This window comes from Protomyctophum bolini, assembly GCF_963924005.1.
Source record: "Protomyctophum bolini genome assembly, chromosome: 10".
NCBI classification, from domain to species: Eukaryota; Metazoa; Chordata; class Actinopteri; order Myctophiformes; family Myctophidae; genus Protomyctophum; species Protomyctophum bolini.
In genome coordinates, this window is record NC_137871.1 from 18678837 (window position 1) to 18699931 (window position 21095).

The 21095-nt window shown below is 43.3% G+C and overlaps 1 protein-coding gene across 3 annotated transcripts; it reads left to right on the plus strand.

The window, feature by feature from the left end:
- The first annotated feature begins 1999 nt into the window (after positions 1-1999).
- On the plus strand, positions 2000-20585 carry LOC308322829 (nocturnin-like). 3 transcript variants are annotated; one of them, XM_080774304.1, is made up of 4 exons: positions 2000-2577; positions 18308-18640; positions 19058-19389; positions 19987-20585. In XM_080774304.1, the coding sequence occupies exons 1-4, from the start codon at positions 2325-2327 to the stop codon at positions 20539-20541; spliced, it is 1473 nt and encodes a 490-aa protein (XP_080630430.1). In that variant the 5' UTR covers positions 2000-2324; the 3' UTR covers positions 20542-20585. The 3 variants fall into 3 exon arrangements, with proteins under 3 accessions (XP_080630430.1, XP_080630432.1, XP_080630431.1); XM_080774306.1 differs by lacking the exon at positions 2000-2577 and adding an exon at positions 12553-12604; XM_080774305.1 differs by lacking the exon at positions 2000-2577 and adding an exon at positions 15860-15917.
- The last annotated feature ends 510 nt before the right edge of the window (positions 20586-21095 follow it).

Below are 21095 nucleotides of genomic sequence, written 5' to 3' on the forward strand. Positions count from 1 at the left end.
GCAGTTCTTAAACCACCTTCCACCACTGCTGGCTTGCCATGGAAGGTCAATGGATGATTAACAGTTGAAGAGAACATTGAACTAAGTTGTGGCGAAGCTTCATCAGGTTATGTAAGGGGATTAGACTACTGGAGGGATAACATGCTGCTGCTACTTTGGATTTATCTGCAGTCCGGAGTCAAAGCCTAATTTATCTCTCGGAGAGTGCCAATTTAACCATATAAGGGTCCATTTGGTTTAATTTGCAGATGTTGCACTCTCCCATTACACATTAACAAGTTAACTATCCGTATTGTGCCGAATATAAGACGAGTCTGATTATAAGGTCTTCCTACCGCATTCTTCTATTCAAAGGTGATTTTGTCTTTGAACGCCTATATGATATTTGGTTTGAGTATATAATTATCTAATTACTTTCAAGGGGTATTCACATTTTGGCTTTAATGCTTGGTCTTTTATGAGCTATCGAAGTTACAGTCCTTTGGTTAATAATAATATACAAAGTTATGTATCACAGGGCTTGACATTAAAGCTTGTCCGCTTGTCCGGGACAAGTATTAAATCTTCCTGGACAAGTGCATTAAATTTGTACTTGTCCGTTGGACAAGTGACTCTTGGTTTAGCTTTTTCTGTGACGCTCCTACCAGCCAACAATATTGTCTGGCATTATTGTGTGGCTTTCCAATATTGTTAATAGCCCTAGAATGTCTGTAATCTTACATAGGGCCTACATTTCATGTATTCCAAATACCAAATACATATATCATATATATCAGTCCTGTCAGAGCAGTTTATATGAAAATATAAAAACTTCCTTTGGGAACAGTTTTGTGTGCCCCATACATTTGTGCCTCCTCAAGGGCCATTTTGATATGTTCAGTCCTGCACTCATTCCGGGCCCCTCACTTCATATGTAAGATCATAGACATTCTAATCTAGGGCTATTAACTTGATAACTTAGAATATTCATTTAATATTCAAACATGTATTCACCAAGTAAGACCAACTTACAGTTAATTGATTTAAAATGTAGGCCTATTTGTTTGCTCGTGCTCCGGACAAGTGACTTTTGTGCCCGGACAAGTGAATGGGAAATCCAGAAATGTACTTGTCCAAAGGTCAAGTGCCTCAAAAAGTTAATGTCAAGCTTATAATACGATTATAATACGACCCAATATTTTGGGATATTTCCATTTCATCTTATTGTCAGGCCCGCCCCCCACAGGAAATAATTCCGCATTCATTTTCCACATAGACATTTCAAAAAAGTATTTATTTAAAGACGTTTATGCCAAAACATGACAATAAACATAATGTTTTGGCCCGATCAAATAATTAGTAAGAAGAAAAACAAAACAAAAAGTGTTGTACCCTGCCTTTTTAAAAGCAGCATAGCAGTGCAGGCCAGACAAGCTTTGTTTTCACACACAAACGACAAACCTATTTGTTTCTCTAGCTGTGACATAACTTCAAAGAAAAAACATGATGCGCGCGCGTGTGTGTGTGTGCGCGCGCGTGTACAGTGAGTCAAGACAGGCAGTGTCAGTAGAGCAATCACAGGCAGGCGGGGCGTTACCATGCCTCAGCCATGGCCCATGCCTATGCTCGGACACAAACGGAATTCACGCGTACTGTACGTCTGCGCCATTATATACCGTATATATATCTATGCATGTACCTGTCAGAGGGCCCAGCAGACGCTCATTGGCAGAACACGCCCCTTCTAGGTGTCGTCCGAGGAATGAACCATCTAGGCATAATGGTAGGGGAGGCAGGCAGCATGATATACAGTAGTAGAAGCTGCCGTTTTAATGGAACAAAATGTGATTCACACACACAAAAAATAATAAATACAATAAAGTACAAAAATAAAAGCACATAAAAAAAACAAAGCAATTTGCCTGTGATTACCATTTTCCTTGTATTATTGACTTGTCAGAAAAGATCCTGGCCTAAGGCACACTGACTGCAGTGGAGGGGACCAGTCCATTTTCAGAACACCCCTCCGTTGATGAAAGCTTTTCCATGAGTCACTAGACATGAAACCCACTCACTGACGGTGATGTAACATCATGCCGGATTGCCGGTCACTTTTGTTACCAGCTTATTCGAAACTTGTATCAAACACATGAGAATGTTCCTCATGATGAACAAACACATGACACACATCTGTCGCCTGTCGTGAGGAAAGGAGGAAGTGAACGCGGTTGACAGAACACAAAGACAGAAAAGCTACAAGACAAGTTCCTACTAGCAGGAGGTTGTCATTCACCGCCACCGGTACTTTCCTCAATTCCTCTCTCAGTGCGGCGGGGCGGGACGGCATGAATCCGGCCCGACGCTGCTCGGCTCTAGCGGCACTGTGTGTCTCCTCCTCGTCCCGCCGAGGACCGAACGCCGCCAGGCGGGTGTGTTGTTCCTCCTCGCCCCTGTCCGGACCGCGGCACGGCCACCAGCAGTACCACGGTGAGACCGCCGGAAGAGGAGGAGAGGAGGGTACCCACACCGAGACCATTAAGACGCAGGTGGTGAAGACCTCCATCACGACCAGACCAGGACCAGGACCTGCTGGAGCTGGTGAGTCCCCGGTTCTGAACTTCTGGCAAGCGTGGGCTGCGTGGCATACGATCTAAAGTAAACGCTGTAAGGGAATATGAGCATATTTGGATGTTAGGTCCATGTTAAGTACATGATTGATGTCACTCACATGGTTCTCTCAACGTTGGGTTCGCGGACCACACCAGCGGTCCAAATCCCAAATAGGCCATTACGGCCGGGTTAGCTGAATTTAGCTCTGGTCCATAGCTCCAATGCGAAATGCTACGCATTGGAGCTATGGGCGGTCCACAAATTATTTAAATGGTGGTCACAGAGTCAGACCCCCATTTGATTGGATTGTTGGGCACAGTGGATTTTATTGTTATCGCTTCTCTGGGGACTGGACCTTCATTCACAAAACGTGTGACACACATCACTTGCCTGCATAGAATACAACAACGAATATATCTTTATACAGATATATGAGCTGAGCAGCTGACAGCCATGCCATGTCTGTGGTTATGTGTGCACCTCTTTTCATCCTTGCCTTGTCACTGTTGGCTGGAAGCCTTGTCACTGTTGGCTGTAAACCTTGTATGTCCAAAACTGTTAGCATGGAAACCAGACAAATCTTCCACAGGAAAAAAATCCCTGGGGACAGTGGCGCTCAGTTTGAATTACATTTCACTCACCCCAGAGTTGTGGGTGACAAATTGGAGCCCACTATTCAAAGTGAGACACTTTTTTGCTGTGATTTTGGTATCTGTAACCTCCCCTTGGAAATAAAACTTCCACACCAAAGTTCCAGACTAATATCTACACAGCAAGGATATTAGTCTGGCCATGCCAGGCTGACTTACTGTATTAGGAGGAAGTGGAAACAAGTTGGTTTGCAATCATGGACCCACCTTTCATTGTTTAGTCACAAGCGCTTGTTAATACTTTTCATTGGTTAATTATTTACAATACCCACAGACATGCTTAACCACTTTCAACCTGGCATCCCTATTCTGGGCACATCATTAGGAGAGCATACCCCGTACCTTTGACTGTACTGATGGTACGATTCAGGGCCGGTTCTAGGCATAGGCGAACTAGGCGGTCGCCTAGGGCCTCAACCACTGAGGGGGCCTCGTCACAGGGAGAAGATTTTTTTTTTCATGTATCCCTTACATGGGCTACTGGCCACATGTGGCCCCCACCTAGCTTCTTAATTTTGATCTCAAAGTGCACCAGATTGAAGCATTTTCATGGCAAATTTACAATTTTTATCCGGCGTGGCAAAGCAGGAGGGGGGGGGGGGCTCTGTATAATATGTTGCCTAGGGTCTCAAAAGGCCTAGAACCGGCACTGCCGGCCCTGAGTGGTCAAATCCCAAATGTTTATAAACAAATCCCAAAATGTTTATAAACAAATCACAAATGTTTATAAACAAATCACAAATGTTTATAAACAAATCACAAATGTTTATAAACAAATACCAAAATGTTTATAAACAAATCCCAAATCCCATGAGACTTGGTCCTACCCCCCCGACCATGAGACTTACTACAGGTCAACTGGAAGTGGTCCTACCCCCCCCATGAGACTTACAAATCCCAAATGTTTATAAACAAATCCCAAATGTTTGTAAACAAATCCCAAATGTTTATAAACAAATCCCAAAATGTTTATAAACAAATCACAAATGTTTATAAACAAATCACAAATGTTTATAAACAAATACCAAAATGTTTATAAACAAATCACAAATCCCATGAGACTTGGTCCTACCCCCCCGACCGCCTAGTTCGCCTATGCCTAGAACCGGCCCTGAGGGCCGGTTCTAGGCATCACCAGATTGAAGCATTTTCATGGCAAATTTACTATTTTTATCCGGCGTGGCAAAGCAGGAGGGGGGGGGGGCCTCTGTATAATATGTTGCCTAGGGCCTCAAAAGGCCTAGAACTGGTACTGGTACGATTGTTACTAAAGTATTCAATCAATGAATCAATAAGAAAAAAATATATATAGTGAAAATGCAAACTAGCCAGTTAACAAGCTCACAATGCTATATTGCCCTACTTTTGCATGATACTGTCATACGTCAAAGTATGAAATAACTAGGGCATTTATTAATTAAATACAGGCTGCGCCCTCTGTGTATTTCTGTATTTTTTTATAAGAATTTTAAGGTTTTCAGAATACCTTAGGTTAGGAGGCGCTTTTAGAATCGGCCTCAAGAAGAAGAAGAAGAAGAAAGAAAACATACAATGCTATATGTGTGAGTCTGTATTTTTGTATGTGCCTTTGCCTGGGTGTCTCTCTGAGTGTGTGTAACCATGTGTTTGTGTACACAATGTGCTGAACATACCCCCTCCCGTTCTACCATCTTCCCTGGGAGGCCCCCTCTAGATTCCTCCCCTACACAGAGGGGGACATTGCCCCATAGATATATCCCACATATACTGTAGGCTGCCATTCCAGGACGCAAACTTACTTTGAACTCCCCGATATCGCTAAGTCCCTCCCCAACCCGTCCTTGTCCAATAGGCTCGTTAGAAAAGTTACAAGTTGCTAGCTTTCCTTCTCTCCCATTCAGATGCATGTTAAAATGACGGGATTTATCCATATAAATAATCCATCATTTCAGTACCAAGAGCTTCAAAATGTCTTCTAAATCTAGTCAACTAGGCAGCCATTATCATTAGACTCCCAATCCACACTGTTTTTCAAAGAACCGCACACTATAGAGCACCGAAGTCTGACGTCAATATCGGTAGAAGGCGCAAATCCACGGGTTCATGTACTTTTTATTTGCATTGAAATACCCATAGGGGGATTTTAGATCGCCTCATATAAAAACTGTGTTTGAAAAATAAACAAATCATCCAGGCCGCTTCACTCATATGGATATGAAGAATCAACTGACTGAGAGAAAACGCTAATGTTACTGCTGCTGAATTGGTTAAACTTTCGCTAGAAACAGACTAAGAATAAATATATGTAAAATGGATATTTTACAATGCAAATCTGTTCTAAAACATCGACCATAGTGTTACCTTCACAGCAGGGGTCTTTTCAGAGCTCCTGTTGCTGTCATTTCAACAACTGTTCTGTTGTTATTATAGATACTAGTCTATTTCTGATACACTGTTCTCTTTTTGGCTGATCCAGCAATACCATTGATGTCCATAATTTAACAAGCCTGTATGACTTAGTATGGACTCGTTTAACCTAACACGAAGCCCACCAGAACCGTATAAACCGTAGATAAGCTCTAGTCTGGCCGCACGGCAAGACCGTAGGCTACGTGAAAAAATTCTTTATATTCTATAATCCATGTTTTGATACGATCGAGTCAATAGCCGTCTCCCGTTAGCATCCCATTGTAAAGTGTGACACTGGCCGGCGCCATTTTAAGATGCGCACGCATCCACTTGCACCCTATGTGCTGCTTTGAATGGCCTGTATCCCCAAATTGGCGCAATGAATGTCGTTTCTGGTCAAAACAAGGTTTTTCAACTGCCCACAGCTGGCGCTGTGATACTCGCGGTGAGGTTGTTTTTGCACCCAGCGAGAGAACAACAACCGGTCCACACACCCCATTTCGTCTTCAAAATAAGGGTTGAAAGGGGGAAAACCGTGGCAATGTGCAATAAATAAATAAGTTAATCCTGGCGGGGGATGGGTTTTAACTAGTCAGCATTTTCCTACTGTGACTTAGTACAGCCTGTAACTGCCTGTTTATATTTATCTTCTTTTAGGGAGAGCGTGTGTATAAAAGGGGTCCCAGGTGACACTTGGAGGGGCTTGAGCCCAGGGGGGGCATTTGGCTCCTGTGAGGACCAGCACACCAGTCTGTTCTGTTTTGATCATAATCAACTTTGTCAATCCATCATCTTTGGAAGATTATCTTTTCCATTACAGATACACATTTTGTTGATTATAAAAAATGCAGTTGTTTTTGCATTTATTTGATGTATTGTACAGTGTATAAAAAATGCAAACGTGTAACACATGCATAGTAAGTGTACACTGTACAGAGGACAGTAAAAGCATGTGAGGGGATACAGTAAGTAGAGGTGATAAGAAAGATGCTGAGCTCACAAAAATCATTCCAATATAGCTTGAACATTGTGTTCAGTACAGCACTGTGAACACTGTACATTCAGGATCATATGCGTCCTTCTCTAAAAGTCACTTCAATGTCATCTGGGGACCCCTACAAAATCATGTGGGGGTCCGGACTCACAGGCTGAAAACCACTGTTCTACAGCATAACCTGACAACACAACTAAGGCCAGAACAACAACTTGGGTACAGTGTAGAGTGCCCTGTAGCTCAGCTACAGCCAGTGTGTACTTGGCCTTCTGTATTACCCTCAACCGGCTCGTAAATGAAGGTATGGACCACAAATTATCAATGATTATTGATAACTCTGAAACCCTAGCCTGGATCCAGCCCATAGACCCCGGTGCCCGCCCACTACCTGAGTGCACTTCACGCAGCTTCAGGATGATAATCAGGCTACTGAAACCCAGAAAATTATGTATTGCGTTGTATTGCTAATTTTTAATTACTTGCCATCCCTATTTTGGGCTGGCCATTAAAACTGCTATAAGCAAAATTATGTTTTGCTGTTACACTCCCAAAAATGTTTAGTGACACATCTAGGGGCCACAATCTGCATTCAAAGATGTTCTTAGAAGCTTTGTAATTGGTTGGGGAAAAAAAACCCGGTCGAAATGACAGGAAGTAGACGGGCAAATGACAAAGCTTCTAGGAAGATCTTTGAATGCAGATTGTGGCCCCGCCCTAGATGTGTCACAGAGGAATAAAAATGGGAGCGTTTTACCCATTGCTGGCTGTCTGAATACCAAAAAAAGATTAAATAATGGTGAGCTCCATCTCTCTGCCTAGTTTTCACTAACCTTTGAAGTACCACTGTGCCGACATCATCGTTCCGTTTCATGATAATTCGCCTTCAAATGGTGTAATTGCTTGTCGTAGTGTTGAAAAATTATCCAAAGTCATCAACAACACACAGCGGAGGAAGGACGCGCCTTCACCAAACCCTGCACCCCGCACCAAACCACACATTGGAATGTATTGAACATGGGGCTAAATATGCATTTCTTTACAACATTTATGGTGATTTATTTTATTTTATTAATTACTAAAATCCTACTAGACCCCAGGAAATTACATCTGGCCACAAAAGATCACGGGACCTGCTGGTGAAGAGATAGCAGTACTAACTGGGGGCTCCCATACTGTGTGTTGTCAGTTTGTCACCTCCTCCTTCACACCAGTAGTTCCCGTGATCTTTTGTGGCCAGATGGGGTCTAGTAAGACTATAGTAAATAATAGAATAATAAATCAACATAAAATGTTGTAAAGAAATACATATTTAGCCCCATGTTCGAATGCCCCCGCCCCCCTGTCAAAAATAGTTAAAATCGCTAAAACTAAAGAAAGCAGCAAATGAAAAAAAAACCCACTCATCTTTCACTTTCTCTAATAACAACCTAAAACATGAACCTTGGTTGAAAAAAAACACAAATTTGTCCTTTTGTCCCAACCCGACCCTTTGATGTGGTTTGGGCTTTAGACTACAGGCCAGGGGTTAAAAAGTGGTTAAAATGTTTGTCCCTCAAACACACAACTTTTGTCTTGGTGACAAAGAAAACAGCCCCTATCATGATATGGGTTATGGTTCACCACGTACGTAAGTCCCATTGCTACAGTGTCATGCACTGAAAATAGCTGACGTGTCGTGTTGTGAACTGGTGATGTAATGGGATTGCTTAGGTTGTGATGTAATGGGATTGCTTAGTAAGGTTGTGTTATAACAGATCACTGCCAGTCAGCCAGCCAGTCTCACACAGACACAGATGGCAGGCATGTGTTAAAATAACTTGTCACTCTGGCATCAAAACAAGCATGCATGCATACATTTAGTGTATAATTTATAATACTAATAATTATAATTATAATAGAATTTTATATTGCACTTTATATTTGACCAAATCTCAAAGTTCTACAATACAATAGATCTAATAAGCAGAAACAAAAACATTAATACATGAGGGCATAAAGCCTAAACGTAAAACCAGTGTAGCAAAAACAATACTAAAACAAAAAAATCACACCTGTGTGAACCGAGTGGTGCAACTCCCCTCTCTCTCTCTCTCTCTCTCTCTCTCTCTCTCTCTCTGCTCCGTTAGATTAGCTTTATTATGGATATCAATCCGCGTCGCTGAGAACTATTTTTTCATTATTATTTTGGCTCGGCCTTTCCTTCTTTAGCGAACCTAGACCGGGTTGCACAACAGCGGTACACAGGTACACATACAGGACAGGTACACAGACATTGCTGGATATAGGAGTGGTTGCACCACTCAAAAATGGCATTGTTAAAAAAGGTAGTACTGTATGTCTTAATCCTCTCTTAAATAAATCAACAGACTGCGTCGGGAGGCCGAGCAGAAGGCCTGGTTGCCCATGGCACGTAGAATTAACATCTCTCTCTCTCTCTCTCTCTCTCTCTCTCTCTCTCTGTCTTTCTTTGCTATCTCTGTCTCTCCCCCTGTCTTTATCTATCTCTCTCTCCCCCCACACCTCCTTTAGACAAGCTAGCCTCTTTGCCAGACTGTAAATATAAACTTGTTCGATGACCCCTCTGTTTATAGTTTATTTATTCAACTTTTCAGCATGATCACAGGTTTGAAAAGACAGAGGTGCCATTAAAACACTGAATTATTTTGCTGATCACAAATATAAAACTTCAAATCTAAAATGCAATAGCCTATCTAAAAACCCAAATAATGTAAAACACAATCAAATTTAAAATCCACTATCATTTAAAAGTCCACACACAACCCTCTGGTTAAATAAAGTTACAAGACAAAACAGTGGCAGGTTGCCATCGGAAGCATGCAGCAACCAAACCACACCACAGTGCAGTGACTGTCACCGTGTCATGCACACACTGAAGGCCTGCTGCCAGTGCTGTATTTTCCATATTGAGGAAAAACAAAAGCAGTCCAGTAATATTTCACCACGTGGCGCTTGGCTTGACCTAATGTAATCAATTTAATAACTTAAACTCATCCCTTCACATCTGTAATTTGTCCTGTTGTCATGTGATCACCACACTGGAGAAAATGCAGATAAGATTACAATAGCATTGTGTGACATTTCAGGAGCTAAGTTTAGATCATTGGACCTCCAAAAGTGGGGTTCCCCTCACTCAGAAGTGTGTGTGACTCATAGACTGTAAAGAATATGGACAAAGCGTTCCGCGGGTCTAACATGAACGTAAAATGAAGCCTGTCAGTCCTTGAATTGTACATCGCCATCTTTCTAGATCCGTTTGGGCCCAGCTGGCCATTGGCTGGCCCAGACAACGAGGCGGGACTTCCCCCCTTCTTCTCCGTTGGTTTTTATTTTGACTCGAGTGGGTGGGGAACCAGTGTGGGTGGGGATCATAGACTGTAACGGTAGCCACGCCCCTCAGAACATACGCAACTTTATGGTCATTCTTTTTATAAATGGGACCATAATTTTCCAAAAAGAATATTATGACATTAGAAATGAGACTTTAAACTAGTGACTGGAAGCAGAAAGTATTCATGACCATGTTTATTAAGGTAATACAGTCTAGGTGAAGTTGGGCCCAAATACATGGACTTCTATGGGGCTATGGGTTTTTTTGGGCCCAATGACAGCGCCACAACAGGCCATTATATGAACTTTCAGGAAATCCCGATTTCCTTAGTGGCTTCACAAAATATCTGTCTGACTGCCCCCCTGGTGTGACTGTGTGTGTGTGTGTGTGTGTGTGTGTGTGTGTGTGCGCCACAGGGGTGCATGACACAACAATACAAACATTACTACAGTGCGTGTGGCATGAGGACACACAATGTTGATGTCAGACAGAAACCTTGTGGACAAAACAGGAAAGGGCGCACACCAGTGTTGGTGAGGTGCTGGCCTAATTAAGGCAGTAAATAAGTAAAAATGAGAAAAAGGCGGCACACACGTAGCCACGATGCTGTGTATTTATTACTATCCAACGTTTCGACCTTTCGGCCTTCTTCAGGGAATTAACAAGCCATTTATAGGTGAGCAACAACAGGTGGACTCCATGGGGGGGGGGGGGGGGGGGGGGTGTAGTCGTTATCAGGAAAAAACAATCAAGTGATTGGGAAGCCATTTTGAGGCAAATAATGCATAAATGCCAAATATAACCAGAATAGATAAACATTCAATGCACCAGAAGTGTTTACTGTTTAGCTATGTGCAATAATAAATACATTTTAAGTTATTGGTTAAATATTTGCAATAGCATTTTTATATTAAATTTAAGAGATTTAAATACATTTAATACATATTAGAAATCATCTAGAAAAAGCTGGGGAGACACAATATATTAGTTATACAGAGAAAACACTCAAAACACTATGAAAGGTAAATAAATTAAATGGAACAGGGCAGTTCTTAGGTCACACTCATGAACGAGAGAAGGCAGAATTGGTAGACAGAAACCTTGTATCTCCACATTTCATAAGCTGTTGTAGTATACTGGTTAAGTATAAGGTGTCGTAAAAGTTGCGAAAATAGCAGATCTACAAGATAACCAAAAGTATTTACAAGAGCTTGTGACTAAAAAGAAACGCATTTTGTTCATTGGAACACGGGTTCTTAGGCAAAACTTGCTTTGCATCCATGTCTACAGTATAATGCATTATAAAAAATCGGGGGCAAAAAACTCCTTTTTTAATTTTCAGTTAAATTTATTAGAAATGCTGTTAAATAGGAGCTCCCTGCATTTTTTGCCCCTCTAAGTAGTAAGTAGCCTTGCCGAGCCATGAGGCCATAGGGCAGGAGCCCTATCTCCTGTTTCTGTAGCGTGAGGCAGTTTGATGTACAAGTACACCCCTGGACATGACGCTAGTATGTGGCAGGGACTTACCCCCAATCCAACCCTTTTATCCCTGAGTTGATAAATATTCTTAAATGCTTAAAATTCTTAAAATTTAAAGAACACTGTTTTGTGTTACTGTCAAATTTGACAATTAAAATAATAATAATTAAAATTAACGAATATCGTTTTTTAATATCGGCTATTGGTCTCTTTGATCACTACTAATCGGTATCGGCCATGAAAAACCTATATTGGTCGATTCCTTTTTTAAACAAACCTATTTTTTAAACAAACCTATAATGCATTATCGGCTTATAACACTTATAGTGTTTCATAGCAATTTGTAAAGCGTTGTACAGTATAATGACTTAAAAGGTCAAGTATTACTTCATAATTGCTGGACGCTCACAGAAAAAGTCAGTGAGTTTAGCAGTAATTATGAAGTATTATAATACTGGATCTTATGAGAGGCTTTTTTTCAATTTCCTGAAAAGTATCAGTTTAGGTTTTAGGACATACAAGGTTTCCACCCGACAGCGATGATATATTGCTTCCATGTGACTTGAGGCCTCGCATTCCCTGCAGACCAAATACCCTGGACAGCGCACAGTCAAGATTGCCATAATTCAGTTAGAGTGTGTGTGTGTGTGTGTGTGTGTGCGTGTGTGTGTGTTTGTGCGCGAAGAACAGTGACTCTCACAGGAACAACTCCGTGTGTGCTATTGTGGTCACTCTCGCTGACTGGTCTATTCAAGAGCGTTCTTGAATAGACGCGTGTACACACACACACACACACACACACACACACACACACACACACACACACACACACACACACACACACACACACAGTGAGTCCCATACTGGGAGCTGTTCAGTCCAGTCTGATGGTCGGCAGTCATTCCAATCTTCCAGCAAGAACAGACTGGAGGAAGACTAGAGCCAGATGACGAGAAACTGAGACATTGAGGATAGAGATAGATAGAGAGAGAGAGAGAGAGAGAGAGAGAGAATGGAGTGATGACGGGATAGGGACTGAACGTGAAAGAGAGAAAGGGAGGGAGAAAAGGAGAGATGTGAACAGAGGTGAAGAACAGAAGAGCGATAGGTGGATATATTATATTGTATGTGCTCTCTCCCCGACTGCCTGCTCATGTGAGTATCATCTTGTGTTTGTATTGTGTAGCTCACGTCTGGCTTAAGGCTAATGGGTGACTTATACTTAGCTGCGCACCTGTGTCGCACACCGAAAATAGCTGATCTACAAGGTCACAATGGGTTGTAGAGCGACAGGTTGTGAGCTTGTAGATCGTCCGTTTTCGGAGTGTGACACATGCCAAACATTTGCCTTCTCTCTCTCGACACACACACACACACACACACACACACACACACACACACACACACACACACACACACACACACACACACACACACACACACACACACAGTCTGTCTGTGTCTCTCTCTCCCTCCTTCAACTAAGAATATAAGAATAAATCAGATTATGCTAAGACATACTTTGGAAATGTAACCAACGCACAACTCATGAATCAGCTAAATTTCAATGCACTATTGGTGTTCAAGATGTGATATTATTTGTTACCATTGTTGTCTTTAAGGGCAAATCTAAAACCCTAAGGGGAGACCATGACATTTTTGATCAAGTTTGAGAATTATTGTCATAGACTTTCAAGTAAGAAGAACTGGGAAGTTTCCATGTAGGACAAATTGCACATGAATGGCCGTTCAACTCAGAAATCCTGGGCAAATGGTCTAAACTTTCCCAGAGCTGCGATGTTTCCGAGATTGTGCCGTCATCAGCACAAGAACCAACAGTGATGTTGGTAGTGAGCTGTTAATGCAATGAATACAGTAGGTTTCTTTTGGGCGTCCATTTTGTTCTAACAATGTGAACGTTTGTGGGGAAGTAGGAAGTTCAAGGTGTGTCTTCGCTTTCCGAGTTCCGTGTTCGTACTCGTGCTCCAGTTATTAGTGTAGCCGGGATGTGACCCACACGTCAAGTTAAAGGAATGCACTATCTTTGCGGCCTTCCGTGCAACTTTGGTTACATTGGCGTTCGCCAACGTATAGTCCCGCTAACATACAGTGCCAGGTATGATTAGCTAAGGCACTGGTTCTAAATGTGGGGTCCATTTGGTCCCCTGGTGGTCCCCGGATCTGGCGACCTTTCAGGAACAGTGAGCTAAGGGCTGTGGGAGATCTAAATGGAGGATTACAGCTGAACGCAGTAACAGCCCCATGATGGTCTGCCTTCTTTGTCTTGGGAAGTTGGGTTGTGTTAAAAAGGTTTATAAACTGCTATTTGTGTCCAGAAAGCAGAAGCGTGCATGCGTGTGTGTGCATATTTAGAATTCCTGTGAGGGCCAAATTGAATTATGTCCCTAGAGTTGTAGTATAATAGAAAAATAGACATTGAGAGAACAATTGTACTGGTCTACACTGGTTGTTTTATGGTTAAAAGTTATAGGCTTCAAATTAGGACAGCTTTAAGGGACTTTATGAGGCTACGAGCGCCGACTTTGAAGAGTGGAATTCTCAATGATACATCCCGGTCCCGACTGACTTTGTTCATCCATGTCTATATTTTGAACATATATATGCTTTACCTACGACGGTGTGTTTTACCGTTGTCAACTTGTTGTATAATTAACTTGGCTGAATAGTTGGGAAAATAACCCAGCTAAATCGAGGAGTGACATATCCTGACATTTTCAACTACCTAGTGATTCCAGATGAGTATTAATAATTAGTCTTGCAAGATGCTGTTTAGATAATTTAACAAATACATAACGTATAAAACGAAACACAATACATATATCTGGGTATTGAAAACCTCAAGGGATGCGACCGTGACTTATATACCGTGACTTATATACCTTGACTTGAGATTTACTATGCTAGCACTTTTCACAAACTGATGGAGTATATTATAGTTCATTGTGTTCCCGTGTGTCTCTATTCTACATCCAAGCATAGACATGGTAACGCCCCGCATGCCTCTGATTGGCCTACTGACACTGCCGGCCTTACCAGACTTAAATTTCCTCAGGTGTATAGCTACCGGTATAATTATGCTGGATAGTCTGCTGCGAGGTGGGAAATAAATAAATAATACAAGTACGATATAATACAAGAGAATGACAGCTTGGCACGCGCGACAGTAACTTTTATGTTTTGTAGAAGAGGCAAACTAATATATTTGTTTATGCCGTTTATTTTACATGTACAGTGTAAACTTGAAACATTATTGTACTGTAAAAAGGTATCTTTTCCCTTGATCTTTATCTTTTTTTATTATAATAGTATTAGTTTACTATAATTAGATTAATACACACATAAACAATATTAGTTTGCCTCTTCTACAAAAATAGGTTACTGTTGCGCGTGCCGCGCAGTCATTCTCTTGTACTTCTATTATTTCCCACCACGGAGTAACCTTGCGTCTCGGTCTGGTGAGACCATTGGGGCAAGACGGGCAGTGTCGGTAGGCCAATCAGAGGCAGGCGGGGCGTTACCATGTCTATGCTCGGACGTAGAATAGATATACACATTCCATCCTCATCTCTTCCACCCACTCCCTGGTCTTGAAGCATCATCAGTCTTTCCTTCTCCAACTCCCAATAATAATAAAGAGTCCATTCTCCTTTCCCTCCTCTCTTTGTTCTTTCATATCACACTCCAGTGCTCTCTGGCGCCCCCTGTCTGTCACTACCAGCTCTCTGTTGTCAAAAATATCCAAACATCTTAAACATCTTTTTGTGAAAATAGCCAATGCATCCCTGATGGTCCCTGCCTTGCCCCCACTTACAGTTTATAACCGCTGCATTAGACCATGGAACGGCACCCATAAGGGTTCATTTGGTTCCATTTGTACACTAAGCATTACAGCCCCATAAGGGGGGCTGTAATCCTAACTATCCATAATTTATCTGGAACCCCCTCAAGGCCCCCCGGGGATCCCAAGACCCCACTTTGAGAACCACGGGTGCAGTACTTAGTTTTGACAGTTTTTGGCTTAGACTAGACATTGGTTAGACCAGTCATTAGTCCTACAACTACAACCTATCTCAAACCCTCACCCTAAACCTAACCTCCCACGGGGCAGCACACCTAAACCTAACCTTAACCCATGTCTAACCAATGACTAGTCTAAACTAAGTATGCACCCCCCTGCTCTACGTGTCTGAAAGACAAGCTTACCACGCAGGCCCTCAAATGAGTCACACTGTGACACGCTGGAAATGTCAACAGAGAGAGGGAGAGAGGGGGTGGGGGGGGGAAGAGAGAGACTGGGGCAGTGAGATGTGGGAGGGAGACAGGCTGAGTCAGAGGGTGGGTAGAGCTATGAAATGAAATAGAACACATTAAGGAGGAAGCAGAAGGTGGTTTACTTAGTCATCAGACCTCACAGCTTTTTAACGCTTCACTGATATGGAGGCCACAGGTAAGAAACCTGCTGTCTTTAAGAGATCTTTGGGCAATATATTACATTCCGCATGATTAATATGCTTTAATGGACCGAGTGAAAAATACATCTGATACCATGCCATTCTGTCATTTTAATAATCACTCATCTAGAGTAACAGCAACAGGAGAAGGTTATCTTTACAAGGTTACATTTTCTTTATTTCCTTCCTCTCCAATTTTCACTGCAACTTCACTGCAACTTAAGAAACGTAAAATGTTTATTCTTTGAGCTTTCATGCTGTGATTAATTTCAATTGATATGAATTGAAATAGAATTATATTCCTGCTAAAAGATGAACTGTTCAGTTAATGAACTGTGCTGAAATGACACTTGAATTACTGAATTTGAACTCCTACATGTTTGATTTTAGTCTGTATTTCTAATCTATTTTGAAATACATAATTGTCGTGAACTGCTTTGCATGACATTGTGCTCAGTTCCTTGGGGTTTCATGCTTATCAGCCTTGTTGTACCTTGCTGGCACCCCCCACCTCAGCCTAGTCATAACATAATGCCTTGATTGACTAATCACAATGAAATATCAGGTTGTAAATGGTGTATTTATATAGCGCCTTTATCCAAGACACATAGATTGTGCATTACATTTGCACCCATTCACACACACATTCATACACCGATGGTGACGGAAACCATGCAAGGCACCAACCAGCACATCAGGAGCAATTAGGGGTTCAGTGTCTCGCTCAAGTACACATCAACACTAACTCTGGGGGAGCCCGGGTTCGAACTGGCAACCTTGCGTTTACCATCCAGCCACTCTACCCCTGAGCCTCCGCTGTTGTATAATATACAACTGGGATTATAGGGTAAAGGCTTTAGTTCAGACATACTATTGGTCCAACTATCATTACACCGACGCGGCAACGCCATACCCAAAACCCTAACCACAAGCACGACGCAACGCTTGTCAAACCAACACATTGTCAGGAGCAATGAGGATGATTTCCTCATTTTGGACCTTTGTTGTGTTGGATCTGCGTGTGCATCCCGAGAATATAAATATGTGTAAGTGTCATTGCCAAATGAACCAAAGACGATCTTTTCTTTCCATGTCATAAGAAAATGGCTACAATCAACAGCAGTGTATGAGTCATTGAGTCGATTTGATTCAGCCAGTCTGATTCAGTTTAGTCTCTCAGACACTACAAGTACAGTAGATGTAGCAATAGTAGTACTTATTATTAATGATAATCGATTACATTTATTAGTTAGATTAACCAGTTAACTAAGAATATGCTGTTGTCTATGGTCTGTGCCATATACCATGCAGACCTGGCACATACCGCTGTCTGCAAGCTGATATAGTTATGTGAACTTAAGTACAATGTTGCATACACACACACGCACACGTGCACACGCACACAGTCTAGAACCAGTAAGACGCCTGAGGGCGAGAAGCGACCTCACCCCCATCCACCTGGGTGACGGCGAGCGCTGATGCTTTTGCATGGGGGGTCAGATTAACATATGGAATTAATTCTGTACTGGCCACATATGGAGCGTGTCTTGAGTGTACAGGGTTTGATGAGGTCAGATCAACATATGGAATCTCAGAGCAGGTTCAACTTCATTTTCGGGCCTGTTGAGAACTCTAGTTTTCACTGACTGCCGGGCGCGGCTGCACTAATAACTTTGGGGCACGCCCGGCTACAGTTGAAATGGACAGGTATCAGTCAAAAGTGAGACATCAAAGAGGAAGGATTGATGGGGAGGATCAACATATGGAATGTCTTAACAGGTCAGCTCCATATATGGAGATCTAAGGGTTTGAGGTTTGAAGTCAGATGTAGGGAAATGCACGATTCCATAGTAAATGCGACCTGTGGTCGCAAAGGTTACGTTAAGGAATAAGGTTAGACATGTCTTTACTTGTGTGTCATCATCATAATACCCAGAAGTCATGCAGGAACGTCTACTGAGTACTGGCGAAAAACTATTTTGGTCTTGACAGCCGATATATCCAAACAGAAAAGTCCTATCTGATTGCATTAAATGACATTAAACTCACTTTGTCAGCCGATTTGCCACTCGATTTGGCACTTACTTTATGCATGTGCATACCCTCTATAAGGTTATATATATATACACTGTATATATGCAACCATAATAACAATATAGTATAAGGAATATTTTTTCTCCAATATGCATGGCTTTACTGAGGTTAGCTTTAGGAATAAAGTTAGGTTTAGGTATAGTTTTACAGGTTACGTTTAGGAGTACCTCTTGGCGACTGCTCCGAGGTTGCCGGATTTGACCCAGGGTTAGCATGTTTTGGGGAGTGTTCTTTTAGGCTTATTCCAAACTCATTTCAATGGGATTTAATCTCCATCTCTCTCTCTCTCCAGTGTGTCCGATGGGCAGCAGTAGCAGCAGCAACAGGCTGTTTGGTACGCTGGCCCATCAGTCACTAAGCGGCCCCCCGCCGGACCAGCCCCACCACCTGTACCCCGCACCCGAGCAGGAGGGCCCGGACGCGGACCCTGACGGCCTGGCGGGCCAGGCCGACCCGGACCAGCTGCTGAAGGAGTGTGAGCAGGCCCTCCAGAAGCGGCCTGCCCGCCCGCACAGGGACCTGGTCTACCCCGGTGGCGGTGGCGCTGCGGGCCAGGCCCACAGGCACAATGACCACGACCCCGGACCCTCCATACGGGTGCTGCAGTGGAACATACTGGCTCAAGGTACGGTCATGTTTTCACTCATCATAGACCAGGGGTTCCCAAAGTTGGGGTCGCGTGAGACACCGATGTTGTGGTTGCGAATCTTTTATGAAATGCGAATATTCACAGTAAGAAAGAAATTGCCAGCACCCCAGTCTTTCTGATACTTAATTATTTAAAAAAAATCCACACCTGAATAAAATTCAACAAAATGAGTGAAATACATTTTCTCTTCTGCAGAAACAGCAGAAAGTTCCCTCTAGTATACTATATACAGGGTATATGTCTGTCGTGTGGAAACCTCATATGTCCAAAAACAGCAGAAGTAGCAGATGTACAAGCTCAGTCTTAAAGGGTTAATCATACTCGTGGGATTGATGCCCATTAAATCATGCATCGTAAGACCTATTCTGACTCTCTCGCTCTGTCTCTGTGCAGCTCTGGGCGAGGGTAAGGACGGTTTCGTGCGCTGCCCGCTGGACGCGCTCAACTGGCAGGAGAGGAAGTACCTGATCCTGGAGGAGATCCTGACGTACCGTCCGGACGTGGTGTGCCTCCAGGAGGTGGACCACTACTTTGACACCTTCCAGCCGGTGCTGTCCAGCCTGGGCTACCACGGCAGCTTCATGGCCAAGCCCTGGTCGCCCTGCCTGGACGTGGCGCGCAACAACGGCCCCGACGGCTGCGCCCTCTTTTACCGCCGCTCGCGCTTCACGCTGCTCGCCACCGCTCATCTGCGCCTGGCCGCCATGATGCTGCCCACCAACCAGGTACAGTACCTATTCAACCTAGGCATGGGACGATAATAGTTATCGTTTATAGTGATACAAATATAAAAAACTTGCACAATGATGCACTGATTTTAAATAGTCGGGAAGTTGTCCTTGTGTCATACACCATTTTACTTTTGCTGAGCTGCATTTCTGGTACCACAGTTGGCTAGATGTGGTTCAGCCACAGCTGAACACATTGCTGTCCCTTCTCATTAAACTCTGCCAAGTCCGATGCTATGCACTGCAGGGATGGTACCACTTTAAATATTTAGTAAAACGGACCTGCAAAGAGCGTAGGAGGTTCGTTCTTTTTCACTCTACACTCTACAGTAGATCGACTATTTTTGGCCAATAAAGTGGTTAATAAAAGTGATGTTTTAAGTGTTTTAAGAATATTTTCCTTTTTATATGCATTGCTGTATTGCAAACTAGACAAATAGCCTCAAGTGAGCTTGTACTGTTAATTAATTCATAATAATGTACTTTTTGAGTCAGACCAATGTGGTATTCTCCCTTTTCTACAAATGTCGTGGAGCACAACTACAAGAAGTGACTTAAGTAAACATGCTTTTGTGTCTGTCCCACACCGACCAGGTGGCCATCGTCCAGACTCTGCGCTGCCGGGTGACGCAGCGGCAGCTGTGCGTGGCGGTGACTCACCTGAAGGCGCGCAGCGGCTGGGAGCGGCTGCGGAGCGCGCAGGGCGCCGACCTCCTGCAGAACTTGCGCAGCATCACGTCGCAGGCGGCGGCCGTCACCGCCCGCAGCGGAAGCGCCGGCGGCCCCGGTGCCGTGGGACCCAGCGGAGTCCCGCTCATCGTCTGCGGCGACTTCAACGCCGAGCCATCGGAGGACGTCTACCGGCGCTTCAGCTCCTCCCCCCTGGGCCTGGAGTCGGCCTATAAGCTGCTGAGCGCCGACGGACAGACGGAGCCCGCCTACACCACCTGGAAGATCCGTCCGTCCGGGGAGAGCTGCAGCACCTTGGACTACATCTGGTATACCCAGAATGCTTTGCGGGTGGACACGCTGCTTGACCTGCCCAGCGAGGAGGACATCGGACCGGACCGCCTGCCGTCCTACCACTACCCCTCCGACCACATATCACTGCTGTGTGACATCAGCTTCACACAGCCCTTTAGGCTGTAGACCAGCGGCTTGTGACATCACGTTCACACAGCCCTCCCATAGGCTGTAGACCAGCGGCTTGTGACATCACATTCACACAGCCCTCCCATAGACTGATGTAGACAGACCAATAAGAAAGAGTGGCCTCAGCTGTCATTTTTATCGCTGCCTGTGGGTTTAAGAGTGAATTATTCATCTTTTTTTTTTTTTACTTTCTCTTAACCACTTAAATCTGAAGAGAACCTTACTTCACTCTGAACTTGGATCGCTTTTTAATGATGGATTGCTGTGATCCCCCCAAAAAAGCATGATCATCAGGTACTATGATTATACTAGGAGGAAGTTTTTCTTTCAAAAGATTGTACAGAATGTGTTAAAATGATGTTTTATGTGGCCAGTTCATTACGTATACCTGGTTTTCACCTTGGCACAGGGAAGACATATTTTAATATTATAGCCACACCTGGGGGTCTAACTCTATAGACACATACAAAACAGAGTACAAAGTACAAAAATCAAGGCAATCCATCTTTAACGTCTGCAACAAATCTCTCAAACCAAAAATCTACAAGCTC

Coding starts and splice junctions, on each gene's coding strand:
- LOC308322829 (XM_080774304.1), top strand. CDS start 2,325: ATGAATCCGGCCCGACGCTGCTCGGCTCTAGCGGCACTGTGTGTCTCC. Junction 2,578..18,307: donor ACCAGGACCTGCTGGAGCTG/GTGAGTCCCCGG, acceptor CTCTCTCTCCAG/TGTGTCCGATGGGCAGCAGT. Junction 18,641..19,057: donor GTGGAACATACTGGCTCAAG/GTACGGTCATGT, acceptor GTCTCTGTGCAG/CTCTGGGCGAGGGTAAGGAC.